The 22,199-nt window shown below is 40.6% G+C and overlaps 1 protein-coding gene across 3 annotated transcripts in view; it reads left to right on the forward strand.

Moving 5' to 3' along the window:
• USP32 (ubiquitin specific peptidase 32) overlaps positions 1-22,199 on the forward strand; it is a 62,756-nt gene that overhangs the window by 26,769 nt on the left and 13,788 nt on the right. The window contains exons 5-16 of one of the 3 annotated variants that reach the window (XM_030962515.1): positions 269-428; positions 7,588-7,719; positions 9,046-9,153; positions 9,914-10,029; positions 10,583-10,645; positions 12,171-12,254; positions 14,557-14,618; positions 14,729-14,831; positions 16,116-16,308; positions 17,423-17,598; positions 18,305-18,445; positions 20,111-20,270. In XM_030962515.1, coding sequence (XP_030818375.1) covers positions 269-428; positions 7,588-7,719; positions 9,046-9,153; positions 9,914-10,029; positions 10,583-10,645; positions 12,171-12,254; positions 14,557-14,618; positions 14,729-14,831; positions 16,116-16,308; positions 17,423-17,598; positions 18,305-18,445; positions 20,111-20,270 — 1,498 coding nt within the window. The remainder of the gene's footprint in view (positions 1-268; positions 429-7,587; positions 7,720-9,045; positions 9,154-9,913; positions 10,030-10,582; positions 10,646-12,170; positions 12,255-14,556; positions 14,619-14,728; positions 14,832-16,115; positions 16,309-17,422; positions 17,599-18,304; positions 18,446-20,110; positions 20,271-22,199) is intronic. The other 2 variants (XM_030962516.1, XM_030962517.1) reach the window with 2 other exon arrangements.

Consider the following 22,199-nt stretch of genomic DNA (forward strand, 5'->3'; position numbering starts at 1 on the left):
TTCATCCCTTTCACCTGAGGTTCAGAGTAAATGAGTTTCCAAAGGCCACATTGAGTAGGTGGCTGAAATGCAGAGAGATCTTAAAGTTAATTTCCCTCCCATTGCTGTTTCAAAAGGAAAGGGAAAAACAGGCATGGCTCCAAGCAGAAAAATTACATTAGCACTTATTTTTCTAGGAGATTGTCCCAATTTTTTGTTCATACAGCTGGATGGTTCCTGTTTACTGGCAGTGAGAAAAACAGCTCCCATTTTCTGGTTTTTCTTGCAGGGTGAGAAGGTGAACTATGAGAAGTTCAGGGTTTGGCTGCTGCACAACAAAGACGCTTTCACCTTCTCGCGGTGGCTGCTCTCAGGAGGGGTCTATGTCACCCTCACTGATGACAGTGACACCCCAACCTTCTACCAGACCCTGGCTGGAGTCACACACTGTGAGTAAAGGTGCTTCTTGTCCTGCACATCCTAAAAAAACCCTGCCAGAGTTCACAGGCAGAATTGTCGTTCATCGAATCTCCCTGCTCCGCCACGTTGGGTTCAGTGAGAGAAATTCCTTCTCTGAGCTCATCTGTTCTCTGCTGGGATGTAAAATGTTGTGTGCAAGGACACTGGGTTGTTATTTTTAAGAGATAATAATGCTGAGGCTACAACAATTCTCTAGAAGTTTGCTACCAAGCAAGCTAAAAAAAAAAGTATTTTCTGAAGTGGCTGGCTGGTAATACTGGGTTTATTTTTGGTATTTATATAGTGGGTTGTAAAACTACTGAGAGAGTTGAGAAAATAATATTTGTTTCAAAAATAAGTGTTACCTCTTAATTTGCTTCTCCAGTAAAATAAATCATATTCCTGGCATGTGGTAGAATTAACTAAAGAGAAGCATCCTCAGGAATTGTCTCCAGAGATGAAGTGCTTCCTTATGTCTATGTTCATGTAAAAGAAGGAACAGCTGGTTTTTAAATTAAATCCAAAACCAAAAGGCTGATAAATGACACTTGATGTAGCAGTGTAATGCAAGCATGCATCCCATCCCTGAGGAGGAGGGAGGTGGTTCTGGAGGTATCAGGGATCTGAGCACTCTGGTTGTGTTTTATGTGTGCTCCTGGATTTTCCTCACAGGTGTCAGTGTGGCATTTAATCCTCTCATGGGTCAGTTACTTGAATAAAGCAACGCACCCATTTTATCCTCTTGGTTTTAAAAGTGGGCATTCAAACTCTTTTCTGACCATCTGAAATGAAAATGCATAATGAAGTCAGGAGTTTATGAACAGGTAATTTATTTGCATTACATGGAAGGGTGAAAGGAGACATTGAGGTTACAGAAAACCACTGAATATTCTGAGGTCTCACAGACAAGGTAGAGAAAGAGGAATGTGAAAAAACCCCAATCTTCTGATTGTTCTGGAGCTCAGCTCTGGGAAAGATCTTGACCTGAGTCAAACTGAGATCTGCTCTTTGTTATGCTTTGAAATTGAAACTTTCAGAACTGTTTTTACTGGGTTTTTCACAGAAAGTTTATTTATACTGAAACTGAGATTTGGAATTTAAAAAATAATTTAAATGTAACAGCTACTGTTTTAATAGATTTTTATTTACTATTTGTTGTTGTTCTCAGTTCTGGTTTTGATATTCCTGTCACTGGTACCATCATGTCAGAGCTAGGATTGAGCTTTTCAGTGAATTCCAGAAATACAGGGGGGTGATGTGGTTGTTGTCCACAGAATTGGAAAGTTCATGTGACAGTTATGTTTGGACCTCTAGATAAAATTAAATTTTACTGAATTTCCTTGTGATTTACAACAGCGTAGGAATCTCATCCAACAGATGGAAAACTAAGGAAAATATAAGTGCTTGAGCACTTGGAAGTAATTTCAGCCTAATCAGGTCACTCCAAAGAGTAAGAAATTCAGTACAGACGTATTTTTAACACAGCTGAATGTGTCAAACACTGAGAGCTGTTGAAGGCTTGTTCTTAGTGTTTTTCCTGGGGGAATGGTTGCCTTTGGAGGACCAGGAAGTGAGATAATGTTTGGTAAACTGAGGCAAACACCATAACACAGAGAGAGGGAAAGGTTTCCACTTTGTTCTGTTGTAAAATGCAAAGTAATTTGTGCCACTCCCTGGTGCAATCAGGAATTTCTGCTGCATCTCCTGGCACAAGCCCCAGACCCCCTCCCCAGCCTTACCTCACACTCTGCTTCCCATCCAACTTCTGGGACAACATGTCAGAGCCATAAAAAATGGCAGTGATAAAAGCAGGGGAAGTTATTCCCTTTGATTTAGGAACTGCCCCATTTCATGCAAGGCATCAGTGACTCCATTTAAATTTGCTTAATGAGCCAGGCCATCAGGGAAACAAAGGAATACTAATTTTTCATTTGTAAATAGCATTTGTTTTGGTGTGCAGATGACTTTAATTACATTTCTCAACACATAATTAGAAATGAATTTTTAAAGTTACAGGAAGTTGCACACACTTGCTGCTTTTAATCAAATTTTGTTCCGTTTCACTTAAATCAGAAATATGAATAATTTTATTTGAAAGCTGCCAAAATAAGTGGCCTTTGTTCCTAAAAAAGCAGTTTCAGGGTTATGGATTTGTCTTACACCTGAGAAGTGACCAAGTAGCAGTAGTTTGGATTTTCTCAGTTCTGTAGTATGATCATATGCATTTAAATTCATTTAATATATATTTTTTTGAAGCCATCACATTGAACAGCACTGTGGTGGAGCCTGTAAATCCCACATTTCTGTCACACTGACTCAGGGGACACCTCACTGCTTTCCTTCATTTAGCTGGAAATGTTTTTTCTGCTGCAACATAGGTGCTGGTTGCCTTTTTTATGTGTCATTTTGGTGTGACTCAGTGTCATGCAGTGGGCTTAGACACTCAGGTTTTCAGCCCTTTTCCATGGGGAAAATAATTCTGTTCATCAGGTTGCTGATTTTGAACTGACAGAATGTTTAATTTGCACTTTGTCACCCAGTTCTTGTGTCACTGAGTTCTGATTAAATAACACCCAAATTCCCCTTTGAATGGAGGAGATTCCTGTGTTGTCAGAAAAATTCACCTTTTCTTTCTGAGAGCTCTCACCCACCCAGGGGCAGTTCTGACTGCAATCAGTACAAACAATTCTATTTTAGAATATGCATTTATCACTATTTAATACAGTAAAAGAGAGGAACCCTGGGTAAGGAGGGCAGGGTGGCTGAAATGGGAGAGGCACTTTTGGAAACAGCACAAAACCCAAGCTGGGGTTGATTGTCAGCTCTGGGGAAGGATGGGATGGGAGGCTGGAAGCAAAGTGCAGTCAGGAAATTGAAATGCTGGGGGTTAAATCCATGTTCTGCAGTGGGCACCCACTCCACAACAGCCATGTGGGGAAGGCACTAAAGGCAATCCTGGAGGTTTTGGCTCTGTGGAATTTGCTTTGCAGGGCTGGTTCCATTCTGTGCTGGGAGAGGAGCTCCTGACCGCTCCCTGCTCCCACCTTGAGCCACTGCTCACCCTTATTCTGCTCTGTGAGCACCTGGGTGGCCGTGCCTGACACACACAGGGATCTCTCCTGGCTGAGGTTTAACATCCCCTTCCCTGTGAGTTTGTTTTTAATCAGGAAGAGCACAAAGATGAAAGTCTGACAGCAGCCCAGGCCAATAAGTAAAAGCCTTGGTGTCACTTAATCTGTATTTTGCCACTTGTTATCCTCTTAGTTCCAGGCTATTTTGTGTCTTGCAAAGCAGCTCTCAGTCCCAGAGCGTTCTGGGGGTTAATTTGCAAGGCACAAAGGAGAGTTTGCAGTGAGAAACAGTGCTTGGTGTCACTTTGGGCTCCCTCCTGGAGCACGTCCTGGTGAGCAGGGAGCAACCCAAGGCCTGGTAAAATGTTGGGAATATGGTATGTTTCTGCTGCTGTGAGCCAGACAGGATTGTACCCATAGGTGGGTAAATCTTGAACTTCTCTCATGTACTGCAGTACTTGGGGAATTCTGGTCCTATAAAGAATTGTTATAAGCAGTGGCTGGAATGAAAACATGCTGTTAAATTTGTTTTCTAAGGTAGAAGATGATTCATGGCTTGGTGTCTATGGAATATTTTAAAGGGGCATTTTGTGGGAATGGCATTAAAATGTAACATAGGGGTTTAGTGTTTATCACTGCCATGCAGCTGCCTGTTGATCAATGTTCTAAATTAACTCATTTTTAGTAGTTTTACAGTTTTAGATGATACTTTGATTGAAAATGTTTATTTGTTCTTCCTTTACAAGAGCAGGACTGTGCTTCAGTTGTTTACTTATTATCCTCTGATTATATTTGTCTAATTCTTAGAGAATTGAACAAAAAAAAGTATTCATAGTTTTAGAGTTCTGAAAGCTTTTCGTATTTCTAATGGGCAAGTGATGAGGGAGACATAAATCAGCATGTGGTAGTAAACTGCTTAAATTTCTCAGGTGCATCATGTCCATGTGACCTCAAATAATCATATCATGTATTTAATTACCAAAATGAATAATTACTTGGCCTAGAAAGCCTGTGTGTCCTGAGGTTTTGGCCTATATTGTGTCTATAAAATACATCTTTTTAAATAATCTGAATGAAAGCCCAGTTTACAGTTTGATGTGATTTGAACAGACATTAGGGGGAGAAAGTATGTATTTTGGAAAGATAAAATCTTTTATCTGTACAAAACCTCTGTGGAATGTGGTGTTTTGTCATGCACACTGATATGTTTGGGTATTGAGTGTGTTGTGCCTTTCCCATGCTTCACTGAACTTCAGTAACAAATATGATTATCTGTATAATCATAAACTGCCAGAGATTTCTTTTGGTTTTCACTCATGGAGGAATAGATGGTGCACTGCATATCCTGAGACTGATTTACAAGATTATGTGAAAAGTTAGTCTGGAGAAATCAAATTATGCAACAGCTGCTGCTCAGCTGCAGTTGGACCTCCCTGTGCTGCAATCCAAGAATTGCTGTTCCCTTTATCCACTGAATGCTGCACTGGGCTGCACGTCGTTATAGCTCTGAATGAGAAATAGTCTTTTGTCACATTTTTACTCATGGTTAACCTGATTTGTGAAAGGCTAATCAGTGCTGAGAATATTATTTACTACATGGTTTTACTTTCTAAAGTGCTTGTGCAGAAAGTCAGTGCATTTGGGCTAGAATAAAAATGTAACACTTGTGCTAACACTTATCAACTGTTCTCTTAAAGGTGATTATTTGAAAATTCTCTATCTTTAAGTGACCATGATGTCAGTTTATGTGAACAAAAACACAGACAAGATGCTTTCTGATAACCTTTCTTTTCTGAGCTGAAATAATAAAACAATGGAGTTACCGCTGTACAAACATCTGTGAAGTACAAGCAAAAAAAAATCAGAATACAACTAATTCTACTGTAGGTATTTGAGAGAGGTTCTCTGGCAAAATATAACATTCTTGCAGTTCTTAATTGCTAAAGATAAATATTGCACCTGCCAGAGAGAGGTTTCTGCAGATTTACTCTTCAGTGAGGACAATTGGAGCTTCCTGCTGGCTTTTGAATATTCTCAGTGTTGCATCACTTGAAGAATGAAGTGCAGCTCACACATTTGTTATTCTTCCTACTTACAGAGGTGGATTAAAAGGAAGCAAAGTGATTTACATGGTCATGCACAAGAGAACATAAATAATCTTTTGTGTTTGCTAATGAGAGCAGTAACGTGGAAGTGGAATTCCTGTAAATGGCAGCAGAAGCTCCCCTCTCCCATTGTTTGGGAAGGGGAAGAGCCCTTGGATTCTCTTCATATCTCTGATATTTAAAGAAATTATTCCTCTGTTCCTCTTTCTTGATTTCTAGTAGAATAATAATCCTTTAGAAATCTGGATTGCTGCTTCCTCATGTACTGAGGACAGACTTCTAGTAGGTGATGGGACATGGGGAAATGGGTTTGAACTCAGAGTAGATGTGAGGGAGGAAGTTTTTGTGGTGAGGTGGTGAATTCCTCATCCCTGGAAAGCCCAGGCCAGGTTGGATGGAGCAACCTGATCCAGTGGAAGGAGTCCCTGGAGGAGGTGGGGTGACCTTTAAAGGTCCCTTCCAACCCAAATAACTCCGTGATTACAGCCCAGCCAAGAGCCAGGGGATGGCAGAACAGATCAGGGGGTTGGTCCCTCTGGGAAGGAGGGAGAGGAGAAAGGAAATGAGTTTTTCTTCTGGATCAGCTCCTTTCTCCCTGTGTGCATGCCCAGGAGCTGGCAGCGATGCCCTGAGGAACCGGGGAGGCAGGGCTGGGCTTGTCACCTCTGCCCCTGCTCTGAAGGCACTCAGGAAAGGGACATTTGGCACTGATGTCTAAAAACACCTTACAGGAAAATGTAAACCCTTCCACTCCTCCAACTCCAGATATTTTATTCAGATTTCTCCACTTTGTGCTGCTGAGGGCGAGGGTTGTGTAAGTTTTGGTGCCTCACGTGATGCTCCTGCTGGGCACTTCCAACCACTTCATACTCACTGCAGGTTACCTAAGTTACTATTTTAAGCAAATTACTGCCACTAATGACAGAAATGGGCAAAGAAATCAATAAAATTTCAATTTGATACAACTTTTTAGGTGGAGCCCTTCAGATCTTAAGCCTTACAGGATTATTATTGTTTCTGTGGACTAAACCAGGCCAAATAGCTCAAGTTAAACCTATTAGAAAACTGGCATGGATTTAAGGGCTCAGAACCATCTGGGAATGAGATCACACGTAGTGCTTCTTAATATAGACAGCTTTGTCATTACAGATCTATTTGAGAACCAATTAATTGGCACTGACCTAAAGCGCTGTTGTGACACACTTGCATATGTAAAAAGGTTAAAAGTATTGTTGGGCAGAAATTTAATCTTGTTTTATATCTATATATATATATTTAATTTCAAGGATAGAGCATAAAGAGAGCATTTGTATAGAATGTTTTGAAGGAAAACATAAGTTCTTCCTCTGGCTATTTTTATCCATCCTTGCACCTTGTTTTATTTCTTGGGTTTGGGGTTTTTTTTCCTTTTAAAATTACATTTTAAGTTCCTTTGCATTGTAAGTTTGTGTGGCCATTCCCCAGTGTTTACTGTAAATTAAACAATTATAAATAATTCTACAGTATAAATAATAAAGTGAAGCAAACCATTTTATATTTGGAAAAAAAAATGCTGAGATACAACATTTAAATGCCACATTAAAATTTAGCCGTATTACTATATAAAAAAGGTTAAAAATTTCAAAAAGCAGTTTTTTAAGGGGCAGCTAAGTACTGCATAATTGTTTTCCATAAAAGATCTGAGATTTTTAATTTTTTTAATGCTACTTTACATCTTTTTTGAGGATTTTAAGACTGAATACCCTGGGGAAATAAGCCACTGCACACACAAGCTGCCTGTTCAAATCACCAAAGAGAAATAGGTGAAAAATGGTAAAAGTTAATTTCTGGGTTTCTGCGCACTTGTGGTGATGTTATTGATGGTGAACTCCTCGGTGGTGAATAGGTGAGAAGGTTCTGTGGCCAAGGAAGGTGATTTATTTATTTCTTTCTATTTCTTTTATTTATTTATTTCTATTTATTTGGTTCTGCAGTGGAGGAATCTGACATCATCGACCTGGAGAAGCGCTACTGGCTGCTGAAGGCTCAGTCACGGACCGGACGCTTTGATTTGGAGACTTTTGCCCCCTTGGTGTCCCCCCCAATCCATCAGTCCCTGAGTGAAGGTATGGAGGGAGAGCAGGGAGCAGCCTCTGCTGCCTCACAGCTGTGATGGCTTTGGGAGTGTCTGTTCTGAAATGCCCTTTCAGTTCAAGGGCAGAATAACTTCACTGAAAAATGGGAAAAGAGGGAAAATCTCTGTTTGCTGGGAAATGTGGGATGCTGAAGGAATTGTTGCATTGTTATCAGTTGGCAGGAAATATGGCATATTTTATGTAGAAGTTGCCCTGTAGTTGCTTAAAATTTTTTCTTAAGATTTTGTAAAGACAAAATAAACTGCTGGGCCTGAATGAGAGAAAACCAAGCATTTTTAAACTGACAAATGGGAGTTTCAGCTACTAAATGACACCTTAGTGTGCAAATCAGCTGTTGTATCATGCAGCCAATGAAACGCTCCTCCCTAAAAAGTAAATTAAGGAAGATTTCATTCAGGAGACTCAGGAGATTTGCAGGTTGTTATTTCTACTGACAACCAAACTGGTCTGTCCAGTTGAAGCCACTCTGGTAATAACTGGAGCTGTCCCATTGCCATTTGCTGCATGACATGGGGACATCCAGGGACATTCCACTTGCACTCCAGTTCTGCTCTGCAGTCCTGGAGTGACAATTGTTTTATTACCAAAGAGTTTGCTTTAGTGATAAGTGGCAGCAGTAAGTAACAAAGGGGAAAGTTATCTGCAATGGTAAAAAATCAGAATTTATGTCCAATTCTGTAGGGATGTATCCCCACATCCTTTTTTTTTTCTGAGTGTCTTTTATCTACTTAGTGATTTAAACTTGCACAGCTGCTGTGGGGAAACTTGGATGGTTTCTGCTCATTCTTTGCCTTCTGTGGAGTCATTGTTGCAAAAAAAAAAATACAAGTTACAGGATAAGTAATGCTGTATGATTTGAACTCTTAAATGCTTTGAAGGCTGGTAGCTACAGCTCCTAATTCAGGGTAAGAAGTGTAAGTATCCAAATTTGCAGTGCAGTTCAGTGATTTCCACAGGAATTTCTGTTCTGTGATTTCCACAGGAATTTCTGCCAGGCACATGGGAAGGGCTGCCCATACAGGCTCAGCTCCACTCTCCATCACTCATTACAAGGAGGGTGTGAGGAGCAGGCAGCTGCTCAGAATTCTTGATTCCCTCCCCACCCTTGGCTGGATCAGCCGTCCCTGAGACATCTAATTCACCTTTAAATGGCCTTAGTAGTGCTTAATTACCTTTATTACACTTAATGAGAGTAAATGACAAGTGTTTGTACCTCTCCTTGCCCATGAACCCCTGGTGGAGGTGCAGGGTGCCTCTCTCAGGTGCTGTAACAGGAGATGCTTTTGTGGTTTGCAGGTTTGTTTAATGCTTTTGATGAAAACCGAGACAATCACATAGATTTTAAAGAAATTTCCTGTGGGCTCTCAGCATGTTGCAGGGGACCCTTGGCAGAGAGACAGAAGTGTAAGTATGCAAAATTTAACTGTTAATTTGGGAGCAGTTTTTCAGTTTGAACAATGAGGTTTAGTTGTTTTCACCTGTTAAGATTATTTTCCCGCTGAACAAGTCTGTGAAAAGTGACTTCAAAAGTTAAAAAAAAAAAAAAACAGAGGAATTTTAAATATCAAGCTTTCCTTTTATAAAGGATGATTAAACTTAATTCCGTATATTTTACAGCTTATCAGTAGTTCCATGTAAATTATGGGGAAAACTACATTTCAGAAGTTATTTTTTCAGTGCTCTGCATTTTGAGGCAGAAGTGTGTATCTCAATATAGAAAGTGCAAACACTTAGCTACTCATTATCTATAATAGAAAACAAATGTCCTATTTGATTGTCTTGTGGTAAATAGCATGTTGTGGCTTTTCACTGCCCAGTTCCCAGCTGGCTCCCTGCAAGGTTCCTGTGTTTTGAAACACTTTTTGTTCCCTACTTCTCCAAAACCACATTGTTGCAACTTCCAAGCTGTAATTCCCTGGAAATTTCTGGATGCACATGTGCTCCCTGCTAGGTCCCATCAGCAAACACAGCGAGCAGAGCATTGCAGGGATGTGGGTTTGAGCTTGTGAAACAGCTGCTCCATTTCCTCACCTCCACACGTGCATCCCCCCTTCAGAGCTGTCAGCGCTGCATCAGCTGCTCTGCAGCCTCAGGGGCTGCAAGGAATAAAGAAACAAGAGTTGTGCAATGGTTCTGACAGCAAAGTCATTCCCTTTTCCCTCAGTTTGCTTCAAGGTGTTTGATGTGGACCGCGATGGGGTCTTGTCCCGCACCGAGCTCAAGGACATGGTGGTGGCACTTTTAGAGGTCTGGAAAGACAACAGGACAGACAAAATACCTGTGAGTGGTGGCTGGGGGTTGGTTCCCTTCTGTTTCCTGAGCCATCCTTCCAAAGGAGGAATGTGCATCTTGTTTGGGTGGGGGTCACAATGTACAGGCTCCCTTGAGCTGGGGAGGGGGACAGGTGGCTGTCCCTTGTCTTGCAGAGCTCTCACCTGTCCCAAGCACAAGGTTTGTTAAATGTGTGTTCTGACCTGCCCAAATCCCCAGGTTTGGTTAGAATGTGTGTTCTGACCTGTCCAAATCCCAAGGTTTGGTTAGAATGTGTGTTCTGACCTGCCCAAATCCCAAGGTTTGGTTAGAATGTGTGTTCTGACCTGCCCAAATCCCAAGGTTTGGTTAGAATGTGTGTTCTGACCTGCCCAAACTCAGTGGTCTCTCTATAATGTGTGTTCTTTCATATAAAGAAAGGTACAAAAGCACAGATTTTTTTTCTCTGGGAGCCCTTGGTTTGAATTACTGAGAGTTTCCAGCATCTCTTACAGTTTTATTTTTATTCTAAGCACATCCTGCTGGGAGACTTTAACTCTGATTTCTGATCCTTTTGTTGAAGGAGTTGGACATGGGTTTGTCTGAAATTGTGGAAGATATTTTACATGTGCATGATAACACAAAGGTAGGAATTTGCTGCTCTTCCCTTGTCATTTTTATACCCCAGTATCTTGAGTTTATTTATAAGGAAGTGCTTTCTTTAGAGCAGAGATGTGTCAATAAAAGAATCTTTTTCAAGGAATGTCAGTTTTCCATTAAAATTTACCAGGTTGTTCTGTGAAAGAAAGGATGTGTTTGAGTTTTATAAGCCATTTTAATATATGAAGCTAAACCCAAAATGCATAATCAGGTGAAATTAATTGGAAGCCTGCACTGTTTGCAAGGCTCTGCTGTGCATAACTAACACCAGTTTTACATCTGATGCTTGACTTCTGTTCTGGGGAAATTGTTCTTTGTTTCCTGTTAAAATTGATCTTGAGAGAGAGTGCAGAAGTTTATCTTATATTTTATGCTGTGTCAAGACACATTGTCCTCCTATGGAAGCATCTGTCATGACACAGCAGAAAGTCCTGGTAGTTTATATTGTGCTTTAAATGTAGCTGGGTGTAAATCTGTAATTCTCTGTAATTCTCCTCCTTGCTCTCTGGAAATAGGAGATTTGGAGATATCCACAAAAAATATTGTTGAAGTTGCTTCCATTATTTCATCCTTTGCTTCACTAATTGGGAAGAGTGTCTGGAAACGATAAATAATTTATGAAAAACTATAAAGAATGTCTAGAAATGCTTAATTATGTGTGTGAATAGTTGTCTTGCCTGCTTGTAATCCAACAAAGTGGTGGGCAAATACTTTATTGTAATTCTTTAATTGCCAAAGCAGTGGAAATTGTGGCTTCTCTCTGTTTCATCCTTTGAGGTTTTTATTTTTTGGTAGTTTATAAGCAAGTGTACAGCAGTCCTGATTCCACAAAGAGTTAAAAAAGAAGACTTCAGTCTTCAGAGGATTTTTTTAGTGGCATCATCAGTGTAGTGCTGGAAAGAGCTGATGGTGCAGTAATTACATAAATTATTTAACCTCTTTTCATGTGTTAGCTTTGACCTGGGTTAACTCTGGAGAAAATGGTCTGGAAGGAGAGGCAGAGTACCTGGCAGTGCTGTAAAATTGGCTCTGAATTATATTGCCAGATAAAAAACTCAGCCTGATCCCTTCAGTGAACCAGAGATCCCTCTGACATGGTCAGTGTTGCACCTCTGGGACTGCAGGGGATGAGGAATTCAAGGGATTTGTGTTGTTAGCTGAGATCACAGGGGCCTGGTGACCCAAACTGGTTTTTCCTTCCCTCAGAGGAGGCTGTGGGTGTGTGAAGGGTGCAGGGATGGGCACTGGATGGGAATGAGGAGAGGTTCCTCACTGGGCACTGCTCACCCCTGCACTCTGAGCTGCTCAGCTCTCTAGGCTGCCTGTCTTATGATAGAACTGGAATTTTTTTCTTTTACTGGATCAAATTTTATTTAAATAGTGGTAGATGCCAATTTTTATCAATTCCCTGGTTTTGTCCTGCTTTGCATGAGACTGGTAATGAGCATTTTACCAGAACCAGGTTCATGTTTTGATGGTTTTTCCTTCTCTTTCTTTCTCCTCCCTTCCAGCTTGGACACCTCACTCTGGAGGACTACCAGATATGGAGTGTGAAGAGTGCTCTTGCCAATGAATTTTTAAATCTGCTTTTTCAGGTGTGTTTAGGGGAAATCTAAGGTTGTAATTTACAGTAATTAACTGCTGAGCTTTCTGCGTGGCCACGAAGTGCAGCATCAGCATTTGTGTGCACAGGAGGGGATGTGGCTCTGCAGCTCTGGGCTGCCTTGGCAGATGATTCTCTCTTTGGTTGTTGTTCTTGCAGTGCATGGAATGCCCAAAGCCTCATCTGTTCAAGAGAACCTGGTGCACTGCTCAGAAAATGAAATTTCGAGTGCATCAGCAATTATGTTTTCCATTAGACAAAGGCTGTGTTTGAAATGATTTTTGTGGCAAATCTTTGCCAAGAAAGTAACCCAGGGAATGAGAAAAAAAAAAATCTCTAATACTTTCCTTTTTCATTTTACAACCAGTTTCCTTTTACATTTTCTGTTAAGGCCCTCTAAGGTACCTCTCATTGCTTCCTTAATGAAGCAGTCCTGGAAAGCTGGGATATCCTATCACTGTTCACTTGCAGAAGCTGAGGATTAAGTGTGTGCTGAATTGGGTTTTAATTGAGCTTGAATTGGATTTCTCTAAATCCTTGAAAGCCATATTTTAGCTCTGGCTCACTTTGTGCAGAAAATAACCCTGAAGAGTATTTTCATCCACTGCAGTTTGTTCCTTACCTGTTTTCCTTTGAGGTTGATACTTGGAGTTTAAATAATAATAATAATAATCCTAATTGGCCTGTGACTACTTTATAAATTGGATTTTGAATGATACTTTGCCAAGAGCTTCAGGGTGACTGAGTGAGGGTATCCTGAGGCCACCAGCTACACCACAGCTGGAAAGAATAACACCAGAAAGTTCTTCAAATTCATTTTATCTCTAATTACATCAAGTTTGCTGAAGTTGCAACCTTCTCCAGAAGGGCTGTCTTTATTTTTGGCCTGTCTGGCATCAAATATCCCCTCATAACTAAATATTGATGAACTAACAAATATCCCTGCAATCTTGACAAAGAATGAATGAAGATGTAATAAATCTGTCCTGATGCTGATTACACATCACCAATGTTGCACATTGCTCATTGGAAGTCTCATTTACAATGTTTTTTTTCCTCCTGGCATAGCTGCTGTGTTTTCATTTTAGATTTTAATTTTTTTTTTTTTTTTTGATAACTTTATCACATAAAGCACAGGGCAGAGTCTGCCATTGATTTATCTGGGCATTTATTTGAGGTGTCATGTGCCTCATCTGCAGACAGAAAAGCCAAATATTCTGAGTGGAAAGCTTGTCAACAAATGAGTTTGTTTGCAGAGGGGTTGGTTTATCTGAAGAATCTCATTTTAGCTACACAAATTTAAAAAGAAACACCAGGCCCAGCTGTGTTGTGTGTGCTGGAAAATCTGTTGCTACCCCCTGGCTAATGGCCTTTGTTTCATTCAGAATGTGAAATGGTCTCTCTCACCGTAATATAAATTCAAGTAAGACATCTTAGCAGTGATTAGAGATCTCCAGCTGAGATACAAATTGATAGCCTCAAAAGGGACATGAGGAGAAGGCTGTAAATCATGGGGGGAGCAGCAAAACCATCTGGGAGCTGCGCCTGCTCCCTGAGGAGCCCTTCCCTCCTTTCCTCCTGTCCAGCTCTACTGGAAAGGGGTGAAATAGGAGCCATCTGACACTGGTTTGTACTGGGAATGAAACCCCACCCAGGCCAGGCAGCTGCCCACGAGATGGGGCCTTTCCTTCGAGTTCAGTTCAAAACTGAATTTAAAAATGAGAAAGAAAAATAGCCCCAGCCATCCAGAGCATGCCCTGCACTTTGCAGAGTGGTTCTGGCTGTGCTTTGGGTTGGTTGCTCTGCTCTGAAGTTCTCCCTCAGCCTTTCCAGTGTTTGTTTCCCTTTCAATCCCATCTAGAACCACTCATTCTCACTTTTTTCCTTTTCAATTCCTTTTTAACTTTTAGTTCATCCTCTTCCAACCACTTGCACTCTCCCAGTTCCTCATTCCCGGTCCCCAGCACACCCAGACATCCTGATTTGTGTGTCTGATCCACTGCAGCCCTGGGATCTGGCACAGCCTGGAATAATGAGAACTGCTTTTCTCTTCACCTCAGCATTTGTCTGGGGGCATTTGACATTCTTGGTGCCTTTCTCTTAACAGTGGGAACAAGATGGGCATCTCACAGCTCAAAAGATGTTCTTACTCAATTTTTTCATCAAAAGATTTTTTTTCCAATTTGTATTCAATTTTAAGTAATCTTTCTCCATTATTAAATGATTAAAAGTCTCATATGAGTTGTTTATTTGGTTTTATTTGCCTGCTAATAAGAAGTTCTTTCTTTTTCCAGGTGTGTCACATCGTTCTGGGACTGCGACCTGCCACCCCAGAGGAGGAAGGACAGATTATTAGGTGTGTGCTTTGCTCAGGAGCTTAAATGCCTTTCAGATCCACCTTTGAGTATTTTCAAAAGATCTGGAAATTCTCTGTTTGTGCTAAAAATTCCCATTCTCTCTGTGCAGAGGCTGGTTGGAAAGAGAGAGCAGGTATGGCCTCCAGCCAGGGCACAACTGGTTTCTCATTGCTATGCCCTGGTGGCACCAGTGGAAAGAATATGTCAAATATGTAAGTAAAATAATAATAATAATAATAATAATCTATACTGAAGAAGTGATTTCTTGTCTTTCTGAATGTGTTGATGGAAAAAACAGTGTGGAGGAAATGACTGCTGAACCAATAATGCTCAGAACTGAGCATCTCCTGTCTCTTGGTGGAAAGTAATTGTTCTGCTGAATCATTGTTATGTGGGGAGCTTTGCACTGTAATTTCATTAAATTCTCATCTCTTTCATCATTCCTGCATCTTAAGATTATTTCTGAATAAGAGCCATGCTCACAGGAGCATTTATTTCACATTTTCTGATCCATTTGATAATGAAGCTGCCCGCTTTGGGTTTGACTTGGCTTGGGCCACAAACACACTCTGAATTTTCTGGACAAAGGAGGAAATTGCTATAATTAGCTTAAGAGGCAATGACAAAAAACAGCCTAATACCCAATCAAAGGAGTCCTACTAAAACTTTTTAGATACTGGGTGCTCTTTAGTACCCTTTAATTAAAATATTTAAGCTAAAGCACCACTGAATTGTACAAAATACAGAATATTTAATAAAATATAATTAGAGATAAATATTATTTGCAGGCTAAACAAGTGAAATAAACCTCTCAAAAGAGTTTTTATACCCTCATAAGTAATCATATAAGTACTTGATTTGTTTTATAAAAACAAATAAAAGTGCAATGTGTGCGTTAACTACCCTTGTAAAGACCATTATTCTTTGTGCACAATGAATTGGCCAAATGAGGGCTGAAATGCCAGAAATGCCAGGTAATTTGATCCTTGGCCTGGTGTGAGTGCTCAGATGTGCTCAGGATTTTCTCCCTAATCCTTTGCATAATGGCACAAGGCCATTACTCACTGCACTTCTCAAGCAAAAATCAAAACCCACCAGAATTTCTGTGAAAATACTGAAGGTTTGAGGGGAAAAAAGTGGTTTTTGTTGCTGTGCTTGCTGTTCTCATGTAACCACATGAACTTCAAGTCTTCAAATATTTACAATCTGTAATTACAGCTGTTTAAAACTAGGTATATTTTTACGTATCTAGACAGGAGGAATAATTTTGGAATTCTGACTCTATGCAGGGTGGTTTATTTGATTGTTTTAACAATTTTGGAAGTTGATTTCTGCTGATTTTTTTTTATTTGTACATATAGAAAGCATTTTTCTATCAGCAAATCTTGTGATGTGCAAAAGCAGTCACACAACTGTGAATTTTTGGTGGCTGGTTTGACTGACACATCTTTGATCTTGGCTCATAATTAACTTCTGTGGTTTTTTCCCACCTCTAGGATGCAAACCCAGTTGTGATAGAGCCTTCATCTGTCTTGAGTGGAGGTAAGAATCCCCTGGTAGCTGCTGCAGCCAATACCCCAGAACAGGGAGAAGACAAAATGGGAGGTCTTAATGACTTCAGTGCTCCAGAAGAAAAGTTTTCAGATAATATTTCCACTGCCTCAGAAGCCTCAGAGTCCACCAGCAGCAGTAAGCATCTTATTTCCTTGGAGGTTTAATGTAGAACAGCTTTTGGGAAAACTGCACACTGCATGGACCCCTCCAGCCAGAGACATAGCACAGCTTGCATTGCAGGGGGTTGAGCATTTTTTGAGGACTTTTTGAGGATTTTTTGAGGATTCCTTAGTCTGTGGTGGCTAAACACAAAGTCTTGTTTAACAGCAGTTCATCTGTTATGCTGGGATTCATTTCCAAAATTATTTTCAAGGTATTTTTTTGTCCTATGGCTTATTTTCTGAGTGGATTTTCCCCTCACTTTCACATTAAGTTGTTTTGAGCTGGTTGATCCTATACTCTGCCATGCAATCATAGTAAAAAGGGAAGAAACAGCAAAAAACCATGAGGAAAAGCACAGTTGTACTTTTACAGGGCATGTGATTTAAATTTGAATGAGTTTGTGCAGATCCTAAGAGCCATCTTTGTGAAAGAGGAGATTTTAGTCCTGATTTTCAAGGAGTTCTTGTGAGAATTGGACATTTTTTTTCTTGTAAGGCAGCTGAAGGTTGCATCTGATATTTTAAAATCATAACTTCAATTGAAATTAGGTAAATTACTGTGTTGTTTTGGGGTATAGGGGTTGGGGGAAACAAAGGGTAGAGAGACAAAGGATCTTCCTTTTTATTTTTATTTTAATTGAAATTTCCATTTAGTTCTGCATGTCCAAAGCAGCTTCTATAAGAATCATTTGCCTTTTCAAGGAAAAACAAACCAAGGCATTACTGGATTTATCTTCAGTTTTGCATGTGAGTTTTTTTAGGAGTTTGATATTCAAACATCCAGGTGACAACTAAATACTCACCACATTTGCTCATGCAAAGCTGGTTAGGCTGTTTCAGAGCTGTGTTTGTGTAGTCATGATGTAAAATATATAAAATATAATGTCATAAATCCCCTTCTGGGAGATAGCAGATTTATCCCTCTGGAAGTGGAAGAGTTGCATGTTTCACTGCAGGAGGAAGGGCAGCAAACTTGATCTTTTTTAAAACAAGGATACAAGAGTGTAACTCATTCCTTTGTGGTTTATGGGATCAGGAAGTGAATTATTTCTAATTATTTCTGGTTTTTTCCCCTGCTTTGTGCTCAGATACTCTGTACCCTGGCAGCCCAGGCTCTGAGGTGAGCTTTGCAAGGCAGCACAACACTTCAGACAATAACAACCAGTGTTTCCTGGGGTCCAACGGGAATGCTCTGCTCCAGCTGAACCCCCAGAAACCAGGAGCTATTGATAACCAGCCCCTGGTGACCCAGGAGCCAGTCAAGGTAAAGGCACCCAAGGCATGGCAATAGAGGAAAAGCATAGTTTAGCTCTCTTTTATCATAGCATTTTTTATGTTGGGTTTTTTCAGCTTAATTCTGAATCAATGCTGCTCTGTCACACAGCAAAATTGAGGTTTCTTACTCTTATTCTAAGAGGGAAAAATTGTGTTCTGCTTCTACAGCTACTCTTGTGTTTTGTGAGAAAAGAAACATTCAAAATATTCTTCCAGTTGGGAAGGTATTTATGAAAAGACAGCTTGCAGCATTAAATGTAAAATACTTTGATAATCAAACACTTCAGCATTCCCATCTAAAGATGAATTTACTGCTGTTACATAACAAGATAGTAAAACAAAGCTGATAGTTTGTGCAGTATGGGTGCAGATAGAACATGAAACACAGAGCAGCAGCATCAGTGCTGAGCAGAGCTGGGACTTTTCTGTTCAGAATTGTTGGAGTAGGTGACACAAGAACAAAACACATGAATTTTATACTGCACAGGCTTTTAGAGAACCAGTAAATAATGAGACTTGAACGTTAATTACTGTTACATTTAACCACCATCTCTCAGTGTGAAAAGCAGCTGCTAATTGTTACTTAGAAGCCTTTTAATAATTAAAGAGTGTTCAGTGTTCACGAACTAAAATCATTGTGGCCATGTACTCATTTCTCCCCTTGAGATGTGACAAAAACCCCTTTTTTTTTAAAGGCTGCATCATTAACCATGGAGGGTGGAAGATTGAAGAGATCCCCACAGCTGGTGGAAGGAAAGGACTATGTCATGGTGCCAGAGCCAGTTTGGAGAGCGCTTTACCACTGGTATGGAGCAAACCTGTCCTTGCCCAGGCCGGTGAGTTGTGATTTTAGACACTTTTTAACACCAGATTTGTCCAGAGGAAACCTCCTACAATCATCTCCCACTTCATCCTGTGTCTGGAAGAGCAAACTGGGGAAAAGCAGCCTCCAGGCTGGCCCTGGGTGGAAAGTTGTGCTGTTTAGCAGGAGTTTTAGCTTGCAGCACAATCCCAGGGCTCTGGCAGCAGGGCAGGGGTGCTGCTCAGCTGCTGCTGTTTGCTGAAGCACACAAAAGTAAGCCTGAGGTCAGTTTAAAAGGCTTGGCACCAAAATTCTCATCTCTAAGGCTGAAATAGAGTTAAAAAGCTATAGAATGAAAAGTGGGACACCTGCAGCTCTGAAAACCTGTTCTCTCTGACAATTTCATCAAGTAGGGGGAAAGCAACAATTGCTCCTTTGGGTTCAGCATCACAAACACAATGTGCAGGGCTTGAGGAAGAGCTCAAAAGCAGCTGGCAATAGGTGAGGCCAGGACTCTCCTGTGTCAGAATGGCTGCTCAGGAGGCCCTGGGAGCTGGAGCTGCAGGAGTCTGCTCTCTTGGAAACACTTGGAACTTTTTCTTCAATTTCTCTTGAGCATATTTATTCCACAGAGCGGTTGGTTTGTTCTGTGTCAGGTAGTCCCTTGTAGGAGATGCACTTAAAAAAAAGGATATGAGGGAGGTTTTGTGCTGGTAGCAATAGATTTTTGGTGGTTGATGTCACAAACATTCAGTGTCACAGATGGGAGAGGATTATCTCTATATTTTTGATAATTTGGTCTGTTGGCTCTAGTGCAGACAATTATTTTACAGGGAAAAATCACTGGCTTCTTACCTCCTCCCACACATTCTCCATGGAAACAAACACCTTTCATGATCCAGAAAAGGCCACATCACTTTATACACAAAGTAATGTGCTTTTTTTCCCTCAGAAAATGTCATCGCCATTGTTTTTGTTGTAGCTGAAGTTGAATACTGTGGCACTTGAGTGTGGTACGTTCCTTCTCACAGCTTGAGCTGTTTTCTTTTGCTTCACATGGTCACAAAAAGACTGAACATTCCTTCCATTTCTGGTTGTATATTTGGACAGATCTAATTGGCAAAATCTTTGTAGAAATGATGGCTGAAAAGCTGCAAAATATGTTTTGGGGTAATTTCAGCTTTTTCTGTCAAGGCAGCAGAATGCAACAAAAGGAGGTTGCAGCCTCTTTGTACAATATGAAGGCTTTATGTCAATCCTGTGGTTCACAAAGTTCAAACCAAATGTCTTATCCTGCATTTGTCAGTTCTTTCAACAGCTGTGAAACTTTTATGTGGAAGTATTATACACTGAGTGGAATTAATGAGGTTCATTGTGGATTCACATATATTCCAGGAATTATAAAAATATTCTTTCCATGGTGTGGTGCAGAGAGTGATGCTGCACTAAATAAGGTGTTTGCTTTTGACAACCTGCAGCTAATAAGCTCCAAAAAGTGCTTAGGAATCAGGAAATTGTCATTCCTGGGGATATTTGCCTAAAACCCCACGAGAAGTTCGGATTTTTGGTCTCCTCATTAAAGAGTTTGGCTTTTTAATAATTTAACCACTTTTTAATGAACGACTTGCTCCTGTTCCCATTGCTATTCCCTCCACACTTGCAAGGTGAGTGTCTGCAATGTTCCTCACATGTTCTGCAGGTGATCAAGAACAGCAAGACAAACGTGCCAGAGCTGGAGCTGTTCCCTCGGTACCTGCTGTTCCTGCGGCAGCAGCCGGCCACGCGCACCCAGCAGTCCAACGTCTGGGTCAATATGGGTATGATGAGCCTCAGAATGTTCCCTCAGCATTTGCCCAGAGGTAACTTAAGAATGCAGCAAGAACCACCATCCCCTGTGCAGTTTCTAGGCCAGCCCAGGCTGGAGGAGCTTCCTGTGCTGTGCTTGTGCTCCAGCTCGATCGCCCTGCGGCACAATCGGCGCTCGGGAGCATCCAGGGCTGCCCTCAAGGGAAAAGGCTCCAGGGCTTTCCCCTGCCCTCTCCTCGAGGGAAAAGGTAGCAGGGAGCATTTGCAGGGAAATCTGTTGATTGCCATGTTTATGGGTGAGTTGAGGATGAGAAATAAGCACTGCAGAAGCTGAACTGATCAGGAGAGCCAGAGCTAGGCATTCCCATTTTGGGAGTGATTGCTGTAGCCATGGAATAGGTGCCTCTGTGCCTCTCTGATAGTGCAGTGGCACAATGAATTCAATTAATGCTCAGCCAAATGCTTCTGAGTTACTTGGGCAGCTGGGCTTTGATGCCCAAAATTATTTAATGCTCTTTAGAGAGAGATGAAATGAATGGAATATGAAGACTATTATTTGATGTAGTTCAAAAAGACAATTAAATACGAAGTATAAACACCCAGCTAAAATCTATTTGTCATAATTGTGGTGGTAGTGCTCACCAAAAGATTGTACAAGAGTAATCTTTAGGTTGTGGCTTCACATTTCAGCTGAGGTGTTTCAGGAATTGTCTCCAGTTCCCAGTTTGCCTCACACGAGAGGCTGGAAGGAAGCCCTGCACTCACATTTGGACACACATTTGCACCCACAGTAACATGTCCAAAAATGGGCTCACCTGACTGCTGAAAAGTCAATCAATCCTTCAGCCTTGCCAGAGTCAGGATGTGGGTGGAACCCTGGTGCAGATGCTCAGTTTTTCACTGCTTTGGGAAGATCTCAGCCCTGCCTGTGCCATCGAGCTGTGCTGCACAAACTGCTCTGCCCAAACTCAGCTTTCCTGCCTGACCTAATCCAATGGAAACTGCTTTGTTTGGACATCCTAAAATGCCCAAATTCCAATGAACAGAATCTTCTCATGCGCCAAATTTGATCTTGATTTGGAATTACTTTGCACTGCACTAATTTGATTGTTCAATCTGTTATTAATCTTGTGGAGTTCTCAAATGTGCTTTCTTGCTGTAATCTTACAACTAATCCTCTGATCCCTAATCTCAGAAAATGTTGTTTTCTTTTAAAAAACCCAAGTACTTTGCTTGGTACACTGAAGCCAGATTGATGCTTTGTTGCTGATTTATAAGGTATCATTTGCTCTCTTGTCAAATTGCATGTGATAATGTAATACTGCACCTTTTCATGTTGTACTGTTTATTTTATTGTAATCTTTTAACAGTGAAAATAGAATTGTGTCACTCCTCAGGCTACTTAAGTATTGCAGATGCCCAGTTTGGGTTGGGCTGGATAATAAAAGCTTGTTATGTTTGTAAGCAGTGGGGAATTTCTGAATTTTAAACAAAAAAAGCTCAAAAAGAAACCTCCCTCTTTAAAGTTGGTCTCATCTCTAGTGCAAATCTTTTATTTAAAGATGAGCTCCCATTAGAAAGAGCAACAATCTTGACCAATTAATTTGTTGTTACAAATGTGAGCTTGTTGAGAAATTTTGGTGGAAATCCCAGGTGTCTTCACAGAATGTTTTGAGGAATTTAGTTTATAAGAAATTTAGTTGTTATGAGTACTTCTGTTGTGAGCTGCCACGCTGATTTCATGTGCACAGAAGAGCTGAAGCAAAGTGCCTCATGCTACTCCCAAAAATAGTCAAACTGGTTTTTGTACCTTATATTTTACTTATAACATTCTCTCAAAAAGGAAATCCTAATGAAATTCTGAAGTCCTTTATTTTGAAAATTCCCTTTGCCTCTCATACCGTGTCTTTAAGAGACAAAAAAATTGTGAAAACTTGTGAAACTCTGTTGAATTTTTTTATTTTCTATGAGAGTCTCAGAGA

The sequence above is a fragment of the Camarhynchus parvulus genome, chromosome 19, assembly GCF_901933205.1.
Source record: "Camarhynchus parvulus chromosome 19, STF_HiC, whole genome shotgun sequence".
NCBI classification, from domain to species: Eukaryota; Metazoa; Chordata; class Aves; order Passeriformes; family Thraupidae; genus Camarhynchus; species Camarhynchus parvulus.